The sequence below is a fragment of the Malaclemys terrapin genome, chromosome 10 (genome assembly GCF_027887155.1).
Source record: "Malaclemys terrapin pileata isolate rMalTer1 chromosome 10, rMalTer1.hap1, whole genome shotgun sequence".
NCBI classification, from domain to species: domain Eukaryota; kingdom Metazoa; phylum Chordata; order Testudines; family Emydidae; genus Malaclemys; species Malaclemys terrapin.
This window is the reverse complement of record NC_071514.1, coordinates 44,124,603-44,144,505: the sequence shown is the minus strand read 5'-3', so window position 1 is coordinate 44,144,505 and position 19,903 is coordinate 44,124,603. Positions and strand designations below refer to the sequence as shown.

Sequence of the window (19,903 nt, the reverse complement as noted above, 5' to 3'; positions counted from 1 at the left end):
AATCTCTTCTCAAAGCCACAATAATGACAGCAATTACTAGAGTAAGCTTTAGACTTTGGGTACCAGGACACCTGAAAGTTGACTTCAGAGTTTGATGATGACTTGGAGAAAAAGGGTGGCGTGTTAGCTGGAGGGGTCTTTGGCAATCTTAATCAGGACCTATGTCAGAAGCATGGTACCAGTGGCAGCATGGATGGCTTCCTGGCTGCTGTTAATATATGGTGTAAGGAATCCAGAGCCAGTTCCACACTAGGGGGCAGTATCAAGCCCAAGGCAAACAGTGCTATGGATGAATGACGTGGTGCCGATGATCTATTCTAGAAGGCTGCATTGGTACTGCACAAGGTCTTCGCTCTGAAGCAAAGACAATGGCAGCACCAACAGGCATAGTAAATCTCTAGCCGTGATGTAAGCCTCCATCATAGTTGATACCAACATGAGCGGCTGATCTGTAGTGATCAGGGAAGACTGATCTGTCACCAAAGTAGCCTGTCTTGATGGTCCCTGAGAGGGCACCGGAGCTGATGACCTAGGTCTCTGAGTGACCCGGTACCGAGGAGTAGAAAGGCACAGGGCACCCTCTACCTTTGGTACCTGACTGACCCTCTGTGGGAGGAGTCCTGCACCCTAGACGCCGAGAAGCTGGATGCAGACTTTTGCTTGGACTTTTGAGGCTACAACTCTGATTCTCTAGGCCTTGAAAAGGACGGACCCAGAGATGGGGATCTTCCGAGACCTCTTTCAGCTGATATGACCGGAGGAGCACTTCAAAGAGCTTCCTTTAGATGAACAAGGTGGCTTTAGTGTCTTAGTTCTAGTCTTTAAGCCATGAAAGATAAAGCACCCATCTCTGATGTGGCCATCACCCAAATACTTGAGGCAGTAGGAGTGAGGGTCATTAACAGGTGTAAACTTCTTGAATTCTAGGCACGGTTTGAATCCCAGGGACCCGCCAGCTGGAAAAATCCCTAAAGTAGCACTAAATCAAATGAAATAAACTTAAAATTATAAAGGAAAAAAGAAAAGAAAATAAGTCCAAAGGCTTTTGAGAAACACTAGTTAGATTGAGTAGTAGTTCAAAGAGCACCAATGATCTGACCACCAACGGTAAGTAGGAGTGTGACCAGGGATGGGGCCTTCCCTATGGTTACTGCTAGGGAAAACTCTCTCGCACTGGTGCACAAGGCATGCCTATACTTACTGTGAATGCACATACGCAAGCACTTGAAGAACTTAAAACTGTACAGATTTGTAAACAAGGCAAAATATAGACAGACAAAAAGTAGTTTTCACATTTGCTTTACCTACATTTTCTGTCAATTCAGGAAAGAATGTAGTTGGGACCCATACTACTCTCTACCTAAGAAGAGTAATTCCGCAAATACCATTTTTTCCCCTTAGGTTTTATACCTAGAAATGCTAACCAGAGGTCTAGATCGTTAAGTACTATAAATTGTCGTAGCTCCATTGAGATCAATAGAGCTACACATATTAACACCAGCTGAGACCCTAGCCGAACATGTTTACCACAACTCAGACTTCCTATAGAAAATACAGATCTGGCTTAGGAACTAAACAATGAAACAAGTAAACCATTTCCCAATGACCAGTTCTTACCTTACATGCATCATAATCTTTGCGGATATAGTGCAGGTGTATCAGCCAGTTCCTTCTCTCCAAGATTGGCAGCTCTGGCACTGTGTGGAAAACATTAGCAGAACATACACAACATTGAGAAATGATCCAGCAGAGAACACTCACGCATGTAGGGTAACCAGATGCCCCAATATTATTGGGACCATCCCGATTTTAGAGGCTGTGTTTTAGAGTACGTCTACACTACCCCCCGGAAGCAAAGTCAACGGGGGAGCCGCGGCAATCAACCCTGCGCCGTGAGGACGCAAGATAAGTCGAACTAAGATACGTCGACTTCAGCTATGCTATTCTCGTAGCTGAAGTTGCGTATTTTAGGTCGATCACTCCCCCCCAGTGTAGACAAGGCCTTATACAAGCAACTATGCTTCCCGCACCCCCCCCCACCAAAAAGTGTCCCAATTTTTCACACTTATCTGGTCACCCTACACACATCAGGCCAGAAAAATTTCTCTTTGGTAAGGAAAATCTCCACATGCAGGACAACCTAAACTAGATCTGCACCAGGGAGCACTATTAGTCTCTTGACTCAAAGCTGGGAGTCTGCCTTTAAGTGTTAGAAAGCAAAAGGACTTCCAAACGGATAGATAGACCATACTGTTCAATGAATAGCCTAAATAAGCCTCTTTCACTGAAAATCCGAACAATAGCACTTCATAAGACGTGAGACATCTGCTCCTTCCAGTGCAGCTTGCTGGAGCAAGCAATGCCAACACCTTGCCTTTGCATACATTGTAGTCTAATGCAGAGGTTCTCAAATTTTAGCAATCTGAGGACCCCCAATTTTGATTCAAAATTTTTTCACTGACCCCCAAGCCCCCACACAGCTCCAGGCCCTGCCCCCACTGCACCACTTCCCTCAGCTGTTCCCCGGCATGCAGAAGGTGATAGGAGGGAGGGGGAGAAGATGAGGGAGGGAAGGGGAGGGAAGTTGATCAGCGGGGCCCGCGGACCCTTGGAATACCCTCGTGGACCCTAGTTTGAGAAACGCTGGTCTAATGCCAACAGTGGTTTGTTCGGTTTTGGGCTTCCACAGACACAGAAAGAGCTTGGGGAATAGACATGCTAAGGAAGCGGTTAATAATTTAAAGAAGTCAAATTAGTTCTTTGAAACTGTGCAAGATTACAAAATGTCACACCTTTGTGGGATATGGTGAAGCCACTGATGAAAAATCTTTTTGATGTAGTGAAGAAGAAAGAGAAATATGCTTCAGTAAATCAATTGTTAGGAGCCTGCAGCAGTCATGGCAAATCACAAATGGGTATTGCTTGGCTGGTAATGCTCATGTTGGGTTTAAAAGTTTAACCCATTCCTGTACATTTCTTTAAGACTTGGAATATATTATTTGTTTCTCATTTCTGCAGTGCAGATGCTGGCAGCCCAGAAGTAACCATAGCAACTGGCAAAAAAGCTAAATGTTTTCAAGTCAGTATAATGACAGACGAGTAGAAGCAAAGCAAGGCAAAGATTGTTGCAGCAGCAGAAAGGATGATAGAGCACTAGGACACATTCCTCCCTGTCCTCACCCCATGGAATGCAGATCCATCTATACAACTGTCAAATAGAGGTGTGCACTTGGCTTTCATAATGACAGCACAGACAGATAGGAATACCACTTTAAATTTTCCATAGCAACTGCCACCAGCTTTCAGCACAGGTCAAGATCAGATAGGAGAAAGAGGGAATCCAGCAGATTTCAGAAATCCAGAGTGGATCATGGCAGGAGATCCAAGTATTATCATCTTTTAGAAACTTTTAACTTTACTAATGTAATTTACTAATTTACTTTTAACTTTATGATTTGCAGCGAATAGGAAACATGCATTCTATACTACCACTGTGGCAGTCTCTCACAGCTCACTGTTACAACATGTGAGACGCAGAGAGTACTTAAAGAATGCAGGTTAAAAACAAGTGAAAACACCACAATTTCCCGCCCCCCCATCTCCATTTTAGCTGACAAGTTTCTCCAGCTGTGTTACAAACACCACTTCGAATAATTGAAATGGAAAAAAATTTTAAAAGCCAATTTGCTTTTCACACTACATTTCCAGACAAATCTTTGTTAAAATGGCAGTACAGTTAAGAACAGAACACATCAGTAACTTGGGTAAAAATCTGTCTGGGCAGGGGGCTGGACTAGATGACCTCCTGAGATCCCTTCCAACCCTGATATTCTACGATAACACACACTACAGGGACGATTTAATTACTGCAAAAAATTAGAATTTTAAGCCCAGGAAATTCAGAGTTAGACTTAAAAGAAGTCAAAATATGTTAAGGTGTGGAAATGCACATTTGGGCACCCAAACAACCCTAACTCTGCCCTGTTGTGGCACTATGCAATGACCCTATAATTATGTTTAAGATTTTGTCACTGTTATTTTTAGTAAAATTCACAAACAAGTTGCGGGGAATAAACAAAAATTCATGGGAGGCCATGACCTGTCTGTAACTTTTACTAAAAATAAACGGGGGGAGGGTTGGAAGTGGGGGGGGGAAGAGAATGACAGCTGGAGCCCCATGGTGGGAGGGGGGGACTGACAGCCCAAGTCCTGTCATGGGGCATGGGGGAACTGACAGCCCAAGCCCCAGCTGCAGGGGTGCACAGCCCCAGTTCCAGCCACGGGCACACAGCCCTGGCTCCAGCTGCAGGTGCACAGCTGCAGCTCCAGTGCAGCCGTGCACAGTCCCAGCTCCAGCCCTGGTCGCAGCCATGCGGGCACACAGCCACTGACAGCTGAAGCCAAAGAAGTCACGGAAATCCGGTAAAGTCATGGAATTTATTATTTCCATGACCTCCATGTTAAATCATATCCTTAATTATGTTTAAGGCATTTTAGCATTTGTGGTCCCCGATTACTTGAGCCTAAGTTTTGAAGGGTTTCCTTTTTTTTTCCTCCTTTGGGTCACTACAAGGGCAGAGTTAAGTTGTTGCTTAAATAGTTCTTGATTTGTTCAAAGTTGTTGATTCATTAGGAGGTCTGGCAGGGTAGAGCTGTCACTTTGCAATCCTCTTCAGTTATGCAGGATGCCTGCAGTTCTATAATGTCCTTCATGTGCAAGTTATTTACGATGCAATAGTCCAACAAAACCTTCTCCTTATAGGACATTGTTGGCAAGGTTATAAACTAAGATACTGTAAATCACAAAAGGTGTAGTAAATTGGCCACTACCCAGTTCTAAATCCCAATACATATTAGCCTGATAGGATCATCAATAGTCAAAACTGTAATAGCCATAGTCAAAACTGTAATATACTTTGCCAGTGTTGTACTGCACTGAGCAAGAAAGCCTAGTAATACAGTTTAAAATTAGAGCGTTCTAGTCCTCCCATCTCTCCAAGGCCACAAAAGACAGACCACTTTAAGTTAGGTTTCCCACCTTTCCAAACAGATAAGAGAGCTAATTTTCTCAAAAAAGATATTTTGATAAAGAGCATAGTAGTACGATAGATAAAACAAGGAAGAGTAACCATCTTGACTATATTCACTTTCACAGCTAACAGAGATCTTTCCAGTGCCAGGGGTCAGTGTGCATTTTCTGAAGGAAAGGGAGATAATTTACAGATACAACAGGAAAGGATATGAATCCCTAGCTGTTTCAGTGTCCCTAACTACAAAGAAAAGGCATACCGCAAATTGTTTTTTTCTCTGCCTCAAGGACTACTGGTTCAATAGCCAGGCATTTTTCTATATTGATGATTATAGATTCATAGATTATAGGACTGGAAGGGACCTCGAGAGGTCATCGAGTCCAGTCCCCTGCCCGCATGGCAGGACCAAATACTGCCTAGACCATCCCTAATAGACATTTATCTAACCTACTCTTAAATATCTCCAGAGACGGAGATTCCACAACCTCCCTAGGCAATTTGTTCCAGTGTTTAACCACCCTGACAGTTAGGAACTTTTTCCTAATGTCCAATCTAGACCTCCCTTGCTGCAGTTTAAACCCATTGTTTCTGGTTCTATCCTTAGAGGCTAAGGTGAACAAGTTCTCTCCCTCCTCCTTATGACACCCTTTTATATACCTGAAAACTGCTATCATGTCCCCTCTCAGTCTTCTCTTTTCCAAACTAAACAAACCCAATTCTTTCAGCCTTCCTTCATAGGTCATGTTCTCAAGACCTTTAATCATTCTTGTTGCTCTTCTTTGGACCCTTTCCAGTTTCTCCACATCTTTTTTAAAATGCGGCGCCCAGAACTGGACACAATACTCCAGCTGAGGCCTAACCAGAGCAGAGTAGAGCGGAAGAATGACTTCTCGTGTCTTGCTCACAACACACCTGTTAATGCATCCCAGAATCATGTTTGCTTTTTTTGCAACAGCATCACACTGTTGACTCATATTTAGCTTGTGGTCCACTATAACCCCTAGATCCCTTTCTGCCGTACTCCTTCCTAGACAGTCTTTTCCTATTCTGTATGTGTGAAATTGATTTTTCCTTCCTAAGTGGAGCACTTTGCATTTGTCTTTGTTAAACTTCATCCTGTTTAACTCAGACCATTTCTCCAATTTGTCCAGATCATTTTGAATTATGACCCTGTCCTCCAAAGTAGTTGCAATCCCTCCCAGTTTGGTATCATCCGCAAACTTAATAAGCGTACTTTCTATGCCAATATCTAAGTCGTTGATGAAGATATTGAACAGAGCCGGTCCCAAAACAGACCCCTGCGGTACCCCACTCGTTACGCCTTTCCAGCAGGATTGGGAACCATTAATAACAACTCTCTGAGTACGATTATCCAGCCAGTTATGCACCCACCTTATAGTAGCCCCATCTAATTTGTATTTGCCTAGTTTATCGATAAGAATATCATGCGAGACCGTATCAAATGCCTTACTAAAGTCTAGGTATACCACATCCACCGCTTCACCCTTATCCACAAGGCTCGTTATCCTATCAAAGAAAGCTATCAGATTGGTTTGACATGATTTGTTCTTCACAAATCCATGCTGGCTATTCCCTATCACCTTACCACCTTCCAAGTGTTGGCAGATGATTTCCTTAATTACTTGCTCCATTATCTTCCCTGGCACAGAAGTTAAACTAACTGGTCTGTAGTTACCTGGGTTGTTTTTATTTCCCTTTTTATAGATGGGCACTATATTTGCCCTTTTCCAGTCTTCTGGAATCTCTCCCGTCTCCCATGACTTTCCAAAGATAATAGCTAGAGGCTCAGATACCTCCTCTATTAGCTCCTTGAGTATTCTAGGATGCATTTCATCAGGCCCGGGTGACTTGCAGGCATCTAACTTTTCTAAGTGATGTTTAACTTGTTCTTTTTTTATTTTATCCGCTAAACCTACCCCCTTCCCATTAGCATTCACTATGTTAGGCATTCCTTCAGACTTCTCGGTGAAGACCGAAACAAAGAAGTCATTAAGCATCTCTGCCATTTCCAAGTTTCCTGTTACTGTTTCTCCCTCTTCACTAAGCAGTGGGCCTACCCTGTCTTTGGTCTTCCTCTTGCTTCTAATGTATTGATAAAAAGTCTTCTTGTTTCCTTTTATTCCCGTAGCTAGTTTGAGCTCATTTTGTGCCTTTGCCTTTCTAATCTTGCCCCTGCATTCCTGTGTTGTTTGCCTATATTCATCCTTTGTAATCTGTCCTAGTTTCCATTTTTTATATGACTCCTTTTTATTTTTTAGATCGTGCAAGATCTCGTGGTTAAGCCAAGGTGGTCTTTTGCCACATTTTCTATCTTTCCTAACCAGCGGAATAGCTTGCTTTTGGGCCCTTAATAGTGTCCCTTTGAAAAACTGCCAACTCTCCTCAGTTGTTTTTCCCCTCAGTCTTGATTCCCATGGGACCTTACCTATCAGCTCTCAGAACATCTGAACTAGAGTGAGCTGGGCTGGCAAGCAACAGCAGTGTGTCACCTACACATACAGAGACTTCGTAATAGCCTAAATAGCAGGGTTTGACCAGACCAATCCATGAGAGTTGCAGTGAGAGGTCAAAGAGCATAGATGAATGGGGGCACCATAAGAACATAAGAAAGGCCGTACGGGGTCAGACCAAAGGTCCATCTAGCCCAGTATCCTGTCTACCGACAGTGGCCAATGCCAGGTGCTCCAGAGGGAGTGAACCTAACAGGCAATGATCAAGTGATCTCTCTCCTGCCATCCATCTCCACCCTCATTTGCCATTTTGTTGCCCAATCACTTAGTTTTGTGAGATCTTTTTGAAGTTCTTCACAGCCTGCTTTGGACTTAACTATCTTTAGCAGTTTAGTATCATCTGCAAACTTTGCCACCTCACTGTTTACCCTTTCTCCAGATCATTTAGGAATAAGTTGAATAGGATTGGTCCGAGGACTGACCCTTGGGGAACACCACTAGTTACCCTCTCCATTCTGAGAATTTACCATTAATTCCTACCCTTTGTTCCCTGTCTTTTAACCAGTTCTCAATCCATGAAAGGACCTTCCCTCTTATCCCATGGCAGCTTAATTTACATAAGAGCCTTTGGTGAGGGACCTTGTCAAAGGCTTTCTGGAAATCTAAGTACACTATGTCCACTGGATCCCCCTTGTCCACATGTTTGTTGACCCCTTCAAAAAATTCTAATAGATTAGTAAGACACGATTTCCCTTTACAGAAACCATGTTGACTATTGCTCAACAGTTTATGTTTTTCTATGTGTCGGACAATTTTATTCTTAACTATTGTTTCGACTAATTTGCCCAGTACAGACGTTAGACTTACCGGTCTGTAATTGCCGGGATCACCTCTAGAGCCCTTTTTAAATATTGGTGTTACATTAGCTAACTTCCAGTCATTGGGTACAGAAGCCAATTTAAAGGACAGGTTACAAACATTAGTTAACAGTTCCACAACTTCACATTTGAATTCTTTCAGAACTCTTGGGTGAATGCCATCTGGACCCAGTGACTTGTTAATGTTAAGTTTATCAATTAATTCCAAAACCTCCTCTCGTGACACTTCAATCCGTGACAGTTCCTCAGATTTGTCACCTACAAAAGCCAGCTCAGGTTTGGGAATCTCCCTAACATCCTCAGCCGTGAAGACTGAAGCAAAGAATCCATTTAGTTTCTCCGCAATGACTTTATCGTCTTTAAGCGCTCCTTTTGTATCTCGATCATCAAGGGGCCCCACTGGTTGTTTAGCAGGCTTCCTGCTTCTGATGTACTTAAAAAACATTTTGTTATTACCTTTGGAGTTTTTGGCTAGCCGTTCTTCAAACTCCTCTTTGGCTTTTCTTATTACATTCTTGCACTTAATTTGGCAGTGTTTATGCTCCTTTCTATTTGTCTCACTAGAATTTGACTTCCACTTTTTAAAGGAAGTCTTTTTATCTCTCACCATGTCTCAACCCTCTAATGAATTTGAAAAAAGATCAGAAACTATTTATTATAGCAGCACATTGGACACCTCTACATGGCATACTATGTATTTGGAATTCCATCCTAATTGGAGACCGAAACATATACTCTCACTTGACTTGATCTCATGGTCTTCTCAGCACTGAGAGAGACTATTGAATGTGGCTGGGCCCTTGCCAGATTCAGTGGAGTACATTTATCAAGCTGCTCACACAGGTTCTACAGCATTCCAGCCAGATATAAAACAGACTGTTCTCTGTGAAGCAGTTTGTCCAAGACCCAGGTCAGAGTTGGTCTGAATTTTTACCTCTGTGTTAAGGAGGGAGACTGCTCCGTGACTTTCATCCTAATCTTCTGGGCTTCTCTCTTATGAGATTACAAATGCAAGTCTCATTCAGTGAATCAGGCAGCGATTTTGGCCTCAGCCTATGCTCAAATACTTCAATCAACGCAGATGCCAGATTCTCCGATGTGGTTTGATGGAATCAAAAGGGGAATCCGTCCAGATTCACTGTTTTCCCGGTGGCCAGTGATTGATTGCACAGCCCACTTCCATCTACGTGATTTTTCTGACAGTGTCCCTTTAAGAAACTAATTGTAGTGGAAGAGACAGACAGAACAGTATAAGATGTCCAGAACTGTGTGTCTTCGCAGCACTGTCATCTCTCTTCATTTTGCTTGCCCTATTAGAGATTTTTCTCCAAGGACTGAAACTCAGAATTCATACCTTCTGTGAAAACATCCACATGAAATTAATTTATTTGTGATTCTTCATATTGTGTAATTGCAGCATATTTATATACAAGCCATTAAACAGCACTCTTCAATTTTAATTAAAGGCTTATGAAGCCACTGGAGTGTCAGAAATATCTTGAAAGGCTCCAAATACAGGGAATATCAGGAGAAATGATTCCAAGAGCAGCAATCACTCTCTAGAAGAAGAGGATGCCAGGTGCCAAAAAGAACTGCCTTTATACTGTGAACATGGCTAGAGTACACAGGCCTTCAAATTGACTTTTCACTTGCCCCCACATTTTCTCAGTTGTGCCAGCCAACTGGGGGACCTTAGCATTGTTCCAGCTCAGAGCTTTGATCAATGGATGTCCAGACATTCCTCTTGGGGTGGAGAAGAGATTCACAGATGCTTCCTGCACCCAGGCTCTCAGCTGCTGGCCTCACTGAATGAAGAACTGAACTGGGGCAGAGTCATGGCCCCATTCAATATGCTCATCTCTCCTAGCACCTCTGTTTATTTGAGATACTTTGAGCCCTGCTCCATTTCACCTTCCCCCCCAAATGAGCTTTGAAAGCCAAGCTTTAGTGGATTGAGGTGAAACTGGGAGGAAGGCCACCAATCATGACAAGAGGCAAGCAAACAGGAGTCACAAGGAGATGGGGTAAAGAGGAAGAGAGAACCACCACACAGAGGACACGTTAAAAGATGGGGATCAAAACCACAAATCTCAAAATCCCAGAACATGGACACCGGGGAGAGAGAGAGAGAGAGAGAGAGAGAGAGTACAAACAGAAGAGAAGAACTTCATTTCAGAATCAGGATTTCTTATTAAATGCATTATTTGTATGCAGTAGCACCCAGAGGTCCTAATCAGAACCCCATTGTGCTGGGCATGGTATACATATATAATACAAAGATCATCCTTTCCCTAAAGCTTACAATCTAGACATATGAAGAGAGACAGCCGGTGAAGATAAATGAGGAGGAGGACAAGATAACAGGGAAGCTATCCAATTTATTTATAATAAGCAGCAGTCTTAGTATGCTCACTTCCAGCCATCATCAACAGGGGATTGTACCCGAGTTTCTCTCAGCTGCTGATTTAACTACTTATTGCAATAAACTAGGCCAATCGGAATAAGAAATTCAGAAATAAAACTTCTCCATTTAATTTTTGAATCCTCTCATTTGACGGTGGGTTTGTGCACGTGATTCTGCCTTGAAATTAAAGCCCTCTGTACATTACTTACTGTACTGTCTCTAATAGCATCTCTATAGTGGAATGAAACTTGGCAACTCCATTAGAGACCTTGGATAAATCCAGATGGGCTAACATTGGGTATACACTTTGGTACCCAAATATTTTTTTTTAGCAAGAGAAAAAAATTGAAAAAGATGGAACAGTTGTACTATTAGAGAGAATAGGAAACATTGAATTTGGAAATGGATTCAATTGCTTTTTGCCAAGTTCTAACTAAAAAGGCTACATTTTAAAATGAACCATGCAATCAATCCCTAGGAGCTTGGGCTTTTAGGTGTTTTTAAAATTAAGAGAAATTGACATAATTGAACAAGTCCATCCCTCTTGTAACTATGTTTTTTTCAAATTAATGGGATTATAATAAGGATGAATTTGTCCCTAGGGTATCTTAGCTTGAACTTCTAACCCCATTGAAGTCAATGGGAGTTTTGCCATTGACTTCAGTGGGACCAAGATTGCACCCTGAATGTACTGAATAGTTCTTTTGTCAGAGGTTTTTTTTTTTATTATTATTTTAAAACCCTAGCTGCCAACTGACTTTACAATGAACTCATGCCAGTGTATGGGCACGTGTATGGAGAGAACATCGTGATATCAATAGGAGTCCGTGGAGGCTATGCTGAGATATCAAAGTAATAACAGAAGTCACATTACCCTAAGGGGCAAAAATTAAAAATCAAAAAGTGGCAAAAGTTAGTGCTGGTAGAAGATGCTGGCCTGACAGTTCTTGAGCCTGAAGACCTCAGTGTAGCTATTGGGGATTTACACAATGGACAGTGGGAGTGAAAACTTTTCACACACTACCTTGCACCAACATGCCTCAAACCAGTTCTGCAGAGAAAGGAGAATTCAGTCTCCACGACCTATTTGGTCCAGACTTTAGTGCAGGGGGTTACAATTAATGCCACTTGTAGCGGGGTGAACAAGAATCCAAACTGCCCTGAGACAGAGTTATCTGAGGCTTTTATATAGCACTTGTCACCATGGTAGCCAAGTGCTTCACAAAATTAATGACAACAAAAACCTGAACAAAGAGGTGGTTTTCTCTCTCTGCTCCTTTGGGGCAGACTTTGTGTAGTGTTTTTAAAATGAATTGGAGCATTGATGGTATGGGAAGGCTCTGTCAAAAAGGTAAGTGCTGTACCTTGATCTGACCATCACCAGAGTTGGGGGGATGGACCAGCTCAGGGATGGCACAGGAGTTCAGTCATTGTGGCCCATTAAGCTTGTGGTCACTTTATTGACACTGCCCACAAAGGGGGGGAGGAACTAGTGCAGTGGTGATGTTGACATATTACACGTCAGTAATAAAAAAGGGATGCCATAATCCAGTGTTTGTGTCATATTGACCAATTTAAAAGAAGCAAGTTTCTATTTATACAGATACCCCCTCCAGGGACCAAACATGGTGGGGAAAGAAATCCTATACATTTTCATTTAAAACATTAATTTTATTTTTAAACTAAGTTTGGAATGTGGCAGTAATTCCATAAGCATTCTGAAATTCGAGAGATGCTCCAACAATTTATAGCAATGATTTCAATTTCTTAATCTACTGGAGCAAGACAACCAGGGCTTACATTTTTTTCAGAATTGTCATGTAGTTTGGGGACAGTTCACTACTGGGAAGAACTGTGGTAACATTCCAAATTCAAGCCTCTTGCTTTCATTGCCATATTTATTTAAATACTGGAGGGAAGGAGGGTTACAAACATCTGTGCATTTCTCCTTCTTGCTTCAGCTTCCAAATCTGCCAGTGCAGTGAATTAAAATACAATTTTAAAATAATAGTGGTAATAATGGTAACAAGGATCTTTTAAAGAACTTTAACATAACAAAATGATAAGGTACAAAATCAAAGAGATACAATGAACTCCTCAAAATATCCAGTGGATTGCTTTCTCATCAGTAAAGTACAGATGGCGGGTAGAAAACATTTTTGAACTCTAATACTGAGATTTTTTGATTTAGAAACAAACTACTGCTTTGCAGGTGGTGAATGTTTTTGGAATCCCTTGCTGGGCAGGTAAGCAGATGGATTTAACACAGAGATTCTGCTTCTCTCCCAAAGGTTTATATTCAGACTGTAACAATATAGTAAAAACTTTAAAAGAAAATCAATACAAAAACACAGCCCATGATATACACAGACCCATCTTTGGGGGTTGAGGACATCATAATCAAGGGCACACGGTCTTCAGAAACTCATTAATGCTATCAGAAAAATAGCTCAAAATATAAAAACACTAAACAGGAAATTTTAGATATTGCACACCACACACTGAGTATATTCGCATATAAAATTACACACATAATGCATATACAAATGCATACACATGAAAAGATGAGAAATATCTTTTAAACCTTTCTGCTCCTTGAGCTGTAGCCATCCTCTCTTTGTTCACTTCCCCCTTCTTTCTATTTTGCAAACTGAAGCCAGAGTAGCTTTAAAATCAAACAATAAACCTGTATGGTGTTTAGTCATTTACAGTCAGCTGGGGTTAATAAAACTTGTCATATACAATTTTGATGCAGGTAAGAAAGCCATAATTCAGAGCTGTGATCTCACTATCATATATTAATAGCTTCACTTGACACAGAAAACTGGAATGAAACTAAATAATAATAATAAAAACCAGTTTTAAACAAAAAGCAAACATTCCTGACTCTACACCTCCCCCTAGTGGAAAATAAGCCAAAGTTAAATACAAGAGCTTTCTGTTACTGTAAAATTGTATCTTCAGACTCCTTCAGTAAGCTAAAGGGGAAAATTGCAAATTTGGAGAATTTCTATTGTTAGGCTACTTTGCATAACTAACAAGATATTAGCCTAAAGTTAAATAGTCTGTGTCTCATTTAAGACAATTACAACTCTGATTTACTCCAAGTAAAAATGTTTTTATTTGTAATTTGCAAATAGCTCCGTTAATTATTTTAAAAGGAACATTTTGGCAATAAATACTACTTATATTTCACCCATTAAAGGTGAATAGGGAGGATCTGAAAATAAATAACCTTTGGCTACCTAGGCCTTCATCGTTGCCACAGCCATTTGGAAATTCACAACATTAGAACTCAGTGAAAATACACTGGAGTTACTGAAGAATCTCTACTAGTTGTTAGCAGCACAGGGCTGGACAAGCTCTGATATTCAGCAAAAGGCAATGGCACACATGCACTTCCCTGCTTATTACAATACAAAATACTGTTTCAGATCCAAAAACATTAAGATGGGTGAAACTAAATTACAAACATATGCATCTTAAAATAAAAAAATCTGAAAATTATTTGCTCTTTTACTTTCCTGCCAGAACCTGAGCTCATAATTCTCTGTTTCCCTGCATGAACCAATGAGATAAACAACAAAAACTGCAGTGCAGGGAGCTGCATTCGTAACACAGAAACATGAACTTGAGTCTTACCAGTAAGAAAAACAAGAATCTAAAACAAACATTGGTATTTTTGTTAAATGTCAAGTTAATCTGGAAGGAGAACTATCTTTACCATGACAGTTAGCTCCCACCATTCTTGAGGGTCCTCTAAATCCTGAGCTCAGCCTTGAAAACTTCTCCTATTTAAAGCATTCTATGCTCAGATCCTGTCTCATGCTCACCATCTTGCTAGCCAAGAAATGGGTGGAGCTCCCGTTGGGCTTCCCTTTTGGTTAATGGTGCTCCTAAATTGGACAGAGAAGAGGGGTCACTGCTGAGTATTCAGTTTCTATTTATTTCATTAAGAATAAACACAAGGTGATAGTACTTTTAATATAACTAGGCATCAGAGTATATCTTGCTTATGTCTTTTCTTTATTAATTATTTCCTTATGCTATGGCTACACTACAGTTTAAGTCGACATAAGTTATGTTGTTCAGGGGTCTGAACTAGCCACCCCTTGAGCAACATAATTTATACCGATTTAAGCAACAGTGTGAACAGTGCTAAGTCAGTGGGAGAGCTTCTCCCACTGACACACTACCACTGCTCGTGGGGGCTGGAGTACCTTAAAAGAGAGCGGCTACACAGAGAGCTTACAGTGGTGCAGCCATACACTCTAGTGTAGCCATAGCCTTAGACAGTGATAGTACCTATACTATGCTACGTGTTTTCTGAGACATAAAAAGACAGTACCTATCCCAAAGAGCTTAGACTCTTAAAGACAAAATAACTGGACAAAGGTGGAGGGAAGGAGATGAAATATGCATGTAGAATGGACAGGAGGTGGTTGGATGCTGTGTATTTGTAGCCATGTTGGTCCCAGGATATTAGAGAGACAGACTTTTGAGCTACACAGAGCTCTTCTTCAGGTCTGGGAAAGGAACTTGCAGTGTCACAGCAAAATGCAAGGTGGAACAGATTGTGTAGCTGGCACATAGTGTAAGGAACCATAGAATGGCCTGTTAACATCTTTGCAATGGTCGCATCATTATTTTTGTATTTACTTGCATAAATTACCCCAATTGCCCTCCAACACATCAATTATTAGCTGGTTCATTTATTGTAGGTTTCCCAGCAGAAAAGGGTCTTGAGGAGGGTTTTGAATTATCAGAGAGTAAGTGGCCCGGTGCATTAACTCAGACAGAGTATTCCAAGCATGTGGGTAGAGTACAAGAGACAGAAGGTGGCTATGGGAGAAATGGATGAATGGGGCAACAAGGTCAGCATCACTGGCAAAGTGGAGGTCTGAATAGAGATACCAAAAAAAAAAAAAAAAAAAGAAAAGACAAGGTCAGGTAAGCAAGGAGGGGTGCAGTTACACTGGGTACTGACAGTAAGAACAAGAAGCTTGATGTGGTGGTGGCAAAGTTAGAAGAGATAGTTTAAGAGTCTGTTGACTTTGCCAGAGCACTGAGCAAGGAGGATGATCTTGGTAGCTGTGGGTTGAATGGAATGAAGTAGGGACTAACTGGGTGTTAGGGAGACCAGAGAGGAGGAGGTTGCAGTTATCCATGTGGAAGGTTTAATAAGGCTTAGAAGAAAACTTTGACTGTCTGAACAGAAAGGAAAAGTCAGATATTAGAGATGCTGTGAAGCAAAAATGGCAGGATTTAGACACAGTCTGGATGTGAGGGAGGGAGCAGTCAAACATGGCTTTCAGTTTGTGGGATTCAGTGACAGCGGATGGTGGTGTTGTCATCAGTAGTGTTAGAGAAAGAGGAATGGGGAGAGATTTAGAGGAAAAAATAAAGAGTTCAGTATGGCCATGTGTGACGGGTTCGGTCACAGGGACCTCCTTGGGACTGTCACATGATGTGCTGAATTTACCTCTGAGACCGTTTTCCCTGCCAGCTTGGGACTCCAGAACCCTGCCTTGTTGAGCCAGATATGCTAGCCTGCTACATCACAGACCCAGGTCTGGACCATGCCCCCAAAGCTTGAGACTTTAACCAAAAACTGCTCAGCAGGTCACCTATCTCCAGCACCCAGACACCCAGTTCCTAATGGAATCTTAACTCCAAATAAATCCGTTTAATACCCGGGGGAGCAAACAGCTATGCATATTTCTCTATCAGTGTTATAGAGGGTGGACAATTTATGAGTTTACTCTGTATAAGCTGTATAAGCTGTATAAGCTTTATACAGAGTAAACTAATAAATTGTCTGCCCTCTATAACACTGATAGAGAGATATGCACAGCTGTTTGCTCCCCCAGGTACTAATCACTTACTCTGCGTTAATTAATAAACAAAAGTGATTTTATTAAGTATAAAAAGTAGGATTTAAGTGGTTTCAAGTAATAACAGACAGAACAAAGTAAGTCACCAAGCAAAATAAAGCAAAAAACACACAAGTCTAAGCCTAATACATTAAGAAACTGAATACAGGTAAAATCTCACCCTCAGATGTTCCAATAAATTTCTTTCACAGACTAGACTCCTTCCTAGTCTGGGCCAAATCCTTTCCCCAGGCACAGTCCTTGTTAACAGACATTTTAGGTGGAAACTAGAGGTTCTCTCATGACTGCAGGCCCCTTTGTTCTGTTCCACTCCCTTTTATAGCTTTGGCACAAGGCGGGAATCTTTTGTCTCTCTGGGTCCCCGCCCACCCTTCTAAAGGAAAAAGCACCAGGTTTAAGATGGATTCCAGTATCATGTGACATGGTCACATGTCCTGTGAGACCTCATTCTTCATTACCCACAGGCTGGCCTGCAGACACCCAGGAAGGTTTGCAAGTAAACAGACCATTTACAACCAATTTTCCTAGTCAATGGGAGCCATCAAGCTTCCACATCACCATTAACGGCCCACACTTTGCATAATTACAATAGGACCCCCAGAGTTATACTTCATATACCTAGTTTCAGATACAAGACTGATACACACATACAAATAGGATGAACACAGTCAGTAGATTATAAGCTTTGTAATGATACCTTACAAGAGACCTTTTGCATAAAGCATATTCCAGTTACATTATATTTGCACTCATTAGCATATTTCCATAAAACATATGGAGTGCAACGTCACACTATGTTTAGTTTAAGTTGTTGATGTGACATTCATGAGGAGATGTTGGAGAAATAAGATGAGATCCAGGTCAAAGGAGCAGAGAGGTCAAGAATGAGGATAGAGAAGAGGCCCTGTGATCTGACCAGGAAGAAGTTAAGGAATTTAGGTGAGAGAAGTTTCAACGGAGTAGAAAGGGTGATAGGCAGATTGGAGAGAATCCAGGATGGAGGTGGAGAAAGGAACTTGAGTCAACAGTTAGCATGTTTGATGACCCATTGATTATGAGAGACAATGCGAGAAAAAGTATAGTGTTTTTTGACAAAGAAAATAGGAGAGTTAAAGAAGAGAGGACAAATCTGTAGGGAATAAAATCTGCATGGTCTGTAAATCACAGGTAGGGAGATGGAATTGGACAGCTAAGCACTCTCCCAAGAAGCCGCATATTCCTTTTCAGGATTATTTTTGCAATACTGATTCCAAAACTCATTAGCCATAAAATCCTCCTTGAAGAGTGGTTTGAAATGGACATCATCATATGGAACCACATCAGCAAGGGGAGACATCCTGCCTGTTCAAAGCTGGCAGTCTTCACTACCACCTTACAGCGAGACACTTACTGTGAAAAGAGTAGCTTTGTGCGATAACGGAAGCTGCATAGACTGTGCAATGAGATCAGGATTAAGGTCTAAGTGGTGCAGTTTTTGACATTAATATCAATAGATGATTACCATGTAAACCCCACAGCCCATGAAGCAGAATATATCCCTCTTAAAAGAAACACTTATAACCCTGAATGGATATTACTATTGTAATGTGCATAACCGGCTTATTATTTATAGTAGCAGGAGTACTGGATTTGATCAGTGTTGCAGAAGTTTCCAGTCTAGTTCTCCGTTCCCTTTCGGAAAGATGCATCCATCCTTTGGCCTGAATTCTTCAGTGCCTGGTCTCTGCTGAAAGGTCTCTTTTGTGTGGTGGACCGAGCTAAAGCCATTAAGCCATTTTCCAGTTATGATAAAAGAAATATTGAAGAAAATACTGAGATGGAAGAGGTGTGGTAATTCAATAACGACTTCTTTGAAACTTCACATCTGATATGTAAACAATCCCCAGTAAACTATACTTGCTTTGCTAAATGTAAAAAAAAGAATGTGCAACAGTCAGGTCTGGCAGCAATGCCTATAGTTTAAGGTGTCTCAGGGCAGGTCTTCACTACGGGGGGGGGTCGATTTAAGATACGCAAATTCAGCTACGCGAATAGCTGAATTTACGTATAGCGTAGCTGAATTCGACGTATCGCAGCCGACTTACCCCGCTGTAGGGACAGCAGCAAAATCAACCTCTGCGGCTTCCCGTCCACGGCGCTTACTCCCACCTCCGCTGGTGGAGTAAGAGCGTTGATTCGGGGATCGATTGTCGCGTCCCAACGGGACGCGATAAATCGATCCCCAAGAGGTTGATTTCTACCCGCCGATTCAGGCGGGTAGTGTAGACCTAGCCTAACACTTTCCGTTATAAAACCCAGTTTTCAGTTGTTTATCACTGTGCCAAACTTTAAGTATTCCAGCTAAAATGTTCCATGTCACATGTCTGTCTCAGGCTGAACTTTTGCCTATGCAAACTTTTTTCCTCCCCCTTGTATATATGCATTATGATACAGTCTTTAATTGCATGATTACATACTTCCTCCCCATGCTCTCTTCCCCACACAGGATATTTGCCCCATTCAGCGCACAAGATAGATGGGGCTCAGGCAAATGAATCAGGACTGTGCAGTGAATAAAGCTGTTTACAGGACCCCTGCCTCATCGGTTGCAGAAATTGGAAGGCATACACTGAATGATGCAGGAAATTGCAGGAAGAAAAAGGGTGGTTTCTTTTAAGACAGTCCAGTGCTACCCTAGAGAACTGGATACTATCCCTGACTCTGCCCCAGAATTGTTATATGCTGCTGGGCAAGGGAGCTCTGCTGTGAACATATAAAGCGTTATAAAAATACTAAGTTCTCTGAAAAATAAGACCGTAGGCATCTTAAATTGAGCACCCAAATTAGAGGACACTTGACAATTTTGCCATTCATCTCTCTGTACCACAAAACTCCCTTGTAAACTGAAAACAACACCACTCTACCTAACAGGGGTGTTGTGAAGATAAATTCTTTAATGTTTGTAAAGCTCTCAGACACCTCAGTGATGAGCTCCATAGAAAAGCCCATGAGGAAATTAATAATTTTGAAATCAACAAAGAATTTGGATAGTATAAGGTAAATAAGACTTAGGCCACACACTGAATGATGAGGATAAAATATTGAATAATTACCCATTCAGGGAGCACCTTTGTTTCTGTGCACTGATTGAGGTCGGGGACATGGCCAAAAAACTGAATATGTGCATGTCATTGAAGACTGTAGCATAATGCATACATACAAGAGTGGTGAACTACGGTTGCAGTGC

The 19,903-nt window shown here is 41.6% G+C and overlaps 1 protein-coding gene across 8 annotated transcripts in view; it reads right to left on the bottom strand.

Annotated features, from left to right (window-relative positions):
• BBS4 (Bardet-Biedl syndrome 4) overlaps positions 1-19,903 on the bottom strand; it is a 119,475-nt gene that overhangs the window by 70,537 nt on the left and 29,035 nt on the right. For 7 of the 8 annotated variants that reach the window (XM_054041745.1, XM_054041747.1, XM_054041748.1 and 4 more), the window contains one exon: positions 1,618-1,697. The exons of the other annotated variant lie outside the window; for it this stretch is intronic. In XM_054041745.1, coding sequence (XP_053897720.1) covers positions 1,618-1,697 — 80 coding nt within the window. The remainder of the gene's footprint in view (positions 1-1,617; positions 1,698-19,903) is intronic. 8 annotated transcript variants of the gene reach the window in all.